Source organism: Euphorbia lathyris, chromosome 5 (assembly GCF_963576675.1).
Source record: "Euphorbia lathyris chromosome 5, ddEupLath1.1, whole genome shotgun sequence".
Lineage (NCBI taxonomy): Eukaryota > Viridiplantae > Streptophyta > Magnoliopsida > Malpighiales > Euphorbiaceae > Euphorbia > Euphorbia lathyris.
This window is the reverse complement of record NC_088914.1, coordinates 68068620-68074361: the sequence shown is the minus strand read 5'-3', so window position 1 is coordinate 68074361 and position 5742 is coordinate 68068620. Positions and strand designations below refer to the sequence as shown.

General features: G+C 32.7%; 1 protein-coding gene across 1 annotated transcript; it reads left to right on the top strand.

The window, feature by feature from the left end:
- Nucleotides 1–446: 446 nt before the first annotated feature.
- Nucleotides 447–5269, top strand: LOC136231052 (thioredoxin-like protein AAED1, chloroplastic). The gene is made up of 7 exons (XM_066020296.1): nucleotides 447–835; nucleotides 925–971; nucleotides 1057–1171; nucleotides 4243–4287; nucleotides 4372–4431; nucleotides 4521–4616; nucleotides 4874–5269. Exons 1-7 carry the CDS (start codon nucleotides 545–547, stop codon nucleotides 4997–4999), a joined length of 780 nt encoding a protein of 259 aa, XP_065876368.1. The 5' UTR covers nucleotides 447–544; the 3' UTR covers nucleotides 5000–5269.
- The last annotated feature ends 473 nt before the right edge of the window (nucleotides 5270–5742 follow it).

Sequence of the window (5742 nt, the reverse complement as noted above, 5' to 3'; positions counted from 1 at the left end):
TCTAATAATCTAATAATTTAATAATTTACATATTTTATTATTTATATATCCTCTTAACCTGTTGGTTGAGAGTTTATCTATGACTATAAAGATTATGGTTTGAATCATATGGGACGAGAGTTTTTCTTTGTCTTTAATTTTTATTTGTTTAATTTAAGTGCATTGCGTATAATTTAAAAAAAAATAATAACTATTTAGTTTCAAAAATATATTTTTTCAATATTTATATTTATTTGTTATATTAAATTTATTAATTTGATAATTTCAAAATATTATATTTTAATATTAAATAAATATTGTTATATTAGCAAAAAAAATTTATAAATATGGTTAATATTATATTGGATGATAATAACTTGGACAAAGTAAGCTCATCCAATGTTAGAAAAAAACAAATAAACCTTACTTTATCAAAAATAAATAAGCATAGAAATGATTCTTTAGCGGTCCTAGAAAAACACAATCTAATTCGGATGAAACTCAACTGCTTGACCGTTCATTAATTCGGCGCACATTACGGCTAACTATTTCAAAAATCAAGGCCATGGCCATTTCCATGGTGCAATCTTCTAAGCCCCTCCAATCTATTTCTACTTTCTCTTTTCCCTCTACCCTATCTTCCAATTTCCCTTCCCGATTTCCCTCTCTTCCTTCATCAAAATCACCAAACGCCCCATTTCTTTTCACCACTTCTACTTTCACTAAATCGCCTGTCGTGATGCAATCCTCCACTTCCGATTACGCTACTGATGTCGGGGAAATTCTCGGCGATGTTACCATTTACACTGCCGCTGGGCAACCCCTAATGATTAAGGATCTATGGGACCAAAATGAGGTTTTCTTCTTCTTATAATTTCTTTTGTTACTGTTAGAAATTCTGGAAAGTAATAGTTCTAAATGGGTATGCACTTTGGAAATTTGCAGGGAATTGCTGTTGTTGCGCTACTGAGGCACTTTGGTTGCATTTGCTGGTAAGTGAATTCACTCCATTGATTATTATTGATAGCTGATTTGGTGACTCAGTCTTCAAGTGTTTGTGTGCTTGGTTTTCCAAAGTTGGGATTTTGCTACGGAGCTGAAAGCATACAAATCAAAATTTGATTCGGCTGGTGTCAAACTAATTGCAATTGGTGTTGGTGAGCCTGATAAAGCTCGTATCCTAGCTGAGCGGGTATGGTTTTTTTCCCATTGATGTACCACATTGTTTATTGGTAGCAAAGTTGTTAAAGGTGCAAGGCGCACTACGGTGCTAAGGGGTTCCAGAGCCTAGGCTCTAGGCGCAAGGCGAGGCGCGCGCTTTAGAAACACGAGGCGTATAATACTTTATTGATTTTAATATTTATTTATTCTATAATAAATTAATTATTCTAATTAATTTCCTTATATCTACATTTTATAGCAGAAAAAAAAAAGATGACTTAACGTGTACTGATGATATATAATATGAAACAAAAAAAATCTCTAAAAAACATGTAATATGAAACGGAGATCAGAGGCGGAGCCAGCCTAGGGCTCGGGGGGCCGAAGCCTCCCGTTCACCGGCTCCACCCTTGAGTACCCGTGCTTTTGCCCCTTGTAACCCCCTAATATTAGTTTTTATATACAATATGTAGTATTATAACAAAGCTTTGAAGTAGATGAGATGGTTAAGATGTATACTCTTATTTATGAGGTCCAAGTTCAACTCTCACCAATCTCATTTTTCTTTTATTTTAGGAAGTTTTTATTTATTTATAGAATTATATTACCATTACTAATTATTTTAAATGGAATTTTTATTTTTATAACACTTTTCAACTTATTTTTATTGTCTTTTATTTATAAAAAATTAGTTTCTTATTTTTGAGATTTAAATAATTTAATTTCTAAATTGAATTTTAATTTATGAAAAATAAAAAAAAATATAAAACTAAAATAAAAAATGTTTTAAAATGTTTTCTCAAACAAAATTGTAAAAACGTTATAATTTTTTAGAAACTAGCATTAGACTAATAGAAAATTAAATATATTTACTCTTTTCACGTTGGACACTTTTAATTTTTAGCCAACACACTAAAATGATGATACTTTAACGTGTCGGATGCTAAAAAAAATTTGCCCAGCCCTGACGGATTGGACTTTCAAAAATTATCCCCTAACCCCACAACTAAATTTAGCCCCCCACCCAAGTCTAAATTTTTGGCTCCGCCACTGACGGAGGTAGTATAAAATAAAAATATATACTCTTTTACTAGTTAAGAGTAGACCAAAAAAACACACTTATGACCACATAAACAAAATAAAATCATATAAAAACATAATACTAAATCATAAATGTCAAAACCACCAAATTAAGTTCATACTTTATAAAGACACTAACTACAAAGTGCTAATATATACTTAACTTAAAGTACCTAACTAACATATAGGGTGAATTACATAGGTGGTGTACAACTTTTACCCATAATCACACTTTGGTGTATAACCAAAATTTTGTCACACTAAACTGTACAACCTTTTAGTGACCTTGCACTAAAGTGTACAGCCGGTAATTTTGACTGGTCAACGTCTGGTCAACGCACCACCTCATCACTTTTAATCTCCTAACAAATAAAAGTGGATCCCACCTAATGTTAAATGTCTAATTTACCCTTAATTATATTTTCTTTTATTTTTTATTTTTCTTTCATATTAATTCTATCTTTTCTCTCTCCTAAATTCTCTCCACTCTCTCTCTTCCGTCCTCCGCCTCTTCCATCGTCTTCCTCCTTCACAGCCTTTTTCAGTATCTTTTCTTGTTCTTTAACGGAGAGGGAGGCCAAAGAGAGAGAGAGGAGATAATTTAGGAGAGAGAAAATATGGAATTAATTTGAAAGTAAAATAAAAAATAAAAGAAAATATAATTAAGGCTAAATTAGACATTTAACATTTGGTGGGATCCACTTTTATTTGTTAGGAGGTTAAAAGTGATGAGGTGGCGCGTTGACCAGACGTTGACCGGTCAAAATTACCGGTTGTACATTTTAATGCGAGGTCACTAAAAGGTTGTACAGTTTAGTATGACAAAATTTTGGTTGTACACCAAAATGTGATTATGGGTAAAGGTTGTACATCACGATGTAATTTACCCCTAACATATACTTCATAAAGACACTAACATATACTTAATGTCTTAACCTAAAGAGCTAATGAAGTTCATTCTTCTTCACGCTGTCTTTGGAAATTTGTTTTTCACTGGCGTGGAGGATTGTACCGGACTCTTCTCCTAATCTTTCTCTTTATAAATTTAATTATGACTAGGACTCTTCATATTCTTATTTAAATTGAAGGTTAAGATTATTCTTATTTAAGTTAGATTAGTGGCAGTTAATAAAGCGGTATTTCAAAAAAGTAAAGCAGTTATTTTAAAAAAAAAACTGTAAAAATAAAAAATTGTAAAGGAAACCTAAGTAAAACTGCCAGGCGCACCAGGCTCTAGGCTCCAAGGCGCACAAGGTGAGAGCCTTTTGAACAGCGCCTCAATTTCAAGTTTAAGGCGCAAGACCTTGAGCCTTGCTCGAGCGCCTGAGGCATGCATTTTAACAACTATGATTGGTAGCTTATTTTGTTAGCACTGTTCTGGTATTTTATGTTGTATAATTACAACAATTGTCTGTAATCCTAGTGTTTTAGAGCTACTTGGAAATCATGGATCGAATAGTGTTTGGATGTTCTCGAAAAAGACCTATTATAGTTGTACCTGTATGTTGTCTTATTCTATTACTTTTTGGACTGATGTGGTTTGGAAGCATACTCTCTCTATATGCACTGACTATCATGCCTTGAGGATTGTTTATAAAAGGATACAGGGTGATCAATTGAATACCCCCTTACAATCATGTTCTGTAGCATGAAGGTCCTGAATTTTTCTAGCATGTTATTCATTTTTATGATGCTCAAATCAGGTGATCATGTGTACTTGCTTCATATGAAAGAAAACTAACTACTAGTCTCTTTGAAGAAAATGGATATATGTGGTAACATGTTAGAATGATTGAAATACACTGCTGTTTAAGCATCCATCTTTCATAATGTTTCAACACTCTCTTAACAAGTAGATGAAATGTTGGGAGTCAAGTTTGCAATTCTCACTTCAATTTATCTAAGGTCGTATTATATGGATCTCTAGTGGTACTAATACATTTCCCAAGCCTTTCCATGTTTCAGTCTTACTTTTCTTATTACATTTTTCTTTGGTGACCTTAATTAATGATATTGTTGCAGCTACCATTTCCATTGGATTGCCTATATTGCGATCCTAGTCGCAAGGTACAAATTTCTTTTTCCTTAACCAATACGTTCTGTTGCTAAATTTATTGGCGGTAGACACTAAGGACTACCATTTTGCTTCAGGCCTATGATGTCTTGGGCTTATACTTTGGCTTGGGACGGACATTCTTCAATTCAGCCAGTGTAAAGATGTTTCCTTTATTTCTGATAAACATTGTTTTTTTTTCCTACAGTTATTTGCATCATGCATTATTTTTATGTGTTTGAAACAGGCTAAGGTGTTCTCAAGATTTGATGCACTGCGGAATGTTTCAAAAAGTTACACGATCAAAGCCACGCCAGATGATAGAAAGGGTGTACTGCAACAGGTCTCATTTAGAAAAATTTATGTTAATATACATAGGCGGTTTAATTGTTTGTTTGGCCACAGCAGGCCTTATAACTAGCCTAGTGGCCACAACAGGTCTCATTTTAACAAAAATGATGCTATGAATCAAATCAAAATCACTTATATATGAGCATATCTAGCCAAGTATGAGTAGTTCAATGAACAAGTGAAAAGATAATGTTGATGAGGCAAGTCTTTATTAAAATCCCCTTACTTGAATTTATGGTTTGGTTGTAGGGAGGGATGTTTGTTTTCAAAGGGAAGCAGCTATTGTACGCCAGGAAAGATGAAGCGACAGGTGACCATGCCCCCTTAGACGATGTTCTCGACATCTGCTGCAAGGTACCAGTTGCATCAAACTAACCATATGTGAATGTGGTGTTGCATAATAGAGCATTATTATGCTATTGAAATGCTAGCTACTTGTGTGGATTTATCAGTATAAGCTCCAGATATGTTTCCTATGTAGTATTATATATATACCTGCTGGAATTGTATGTAACTATAGGACAATAAAAAGTTGAAATTATAGACAATAAAGGGTATGGATTAGGAGAAGGCTTTTATTTTAAGAAAAATCTGATTATGTATATTGGACATTGCAGTGGACAAATATATATTCTGATTATGTCGTATTGCATCTAAATTAGTGTTGTTTATTTTTATTTTTTTGGAATTACATTAGCTAGTAGCAGAACCGTTTTTGCAAGAACCCATGACGCCTCTGTTTGCTGTTTTTGCTCCAACACCTATAGGTGTTTGGTTCTATCAGCTCTATTTGATTGAATTGGTAGTTATAGTTGTTACCGGTAGCTAGCTGATTGAAAATAAATGTTTGTTAAATTTATAACAAACTGTGTTTCAATCTAAAATGATTAATAAAGATACATCTCAAACAATAGTAGAATTCTATGTTAGTCATATGTATAAATCTCATATACAAGTCATTTTTTTTTTATGAACATATACAAGTCATTAATAACCCATAACTTAAACCAAAACGAAATTATTTCATAGGGAAATGAAAAAAAAAAAACGAAATTATTCTATAGGGAAATGAAAAAAAATTAGTTTTTGCAACAATATTTTTGTTGCAAAATATTGTA

Coding starts and splice junctions, on each gene's coding strand:
- LOC136231052 (XM_066020296.1), top strand. CDS start 545: ATGGCCATTTCCATGGTGCAATCTTCTAAGCCCCTCCAATCTATTTCT. Junction 4,288..4,371: donor ATTGCGATCCTAGTCGCAAG/GTACAAATTTCT, acceptor ATTTTGCTTCAG/GCCTATGATGTCTTGGGCTT. Junction 4,432..4,520: donor CATTCTTCAATTCAGCCAGT/GTAAAGATGTTT, acceptor TGTTTGAAACAG/GCTAAGGTGTTCTCAAGATT.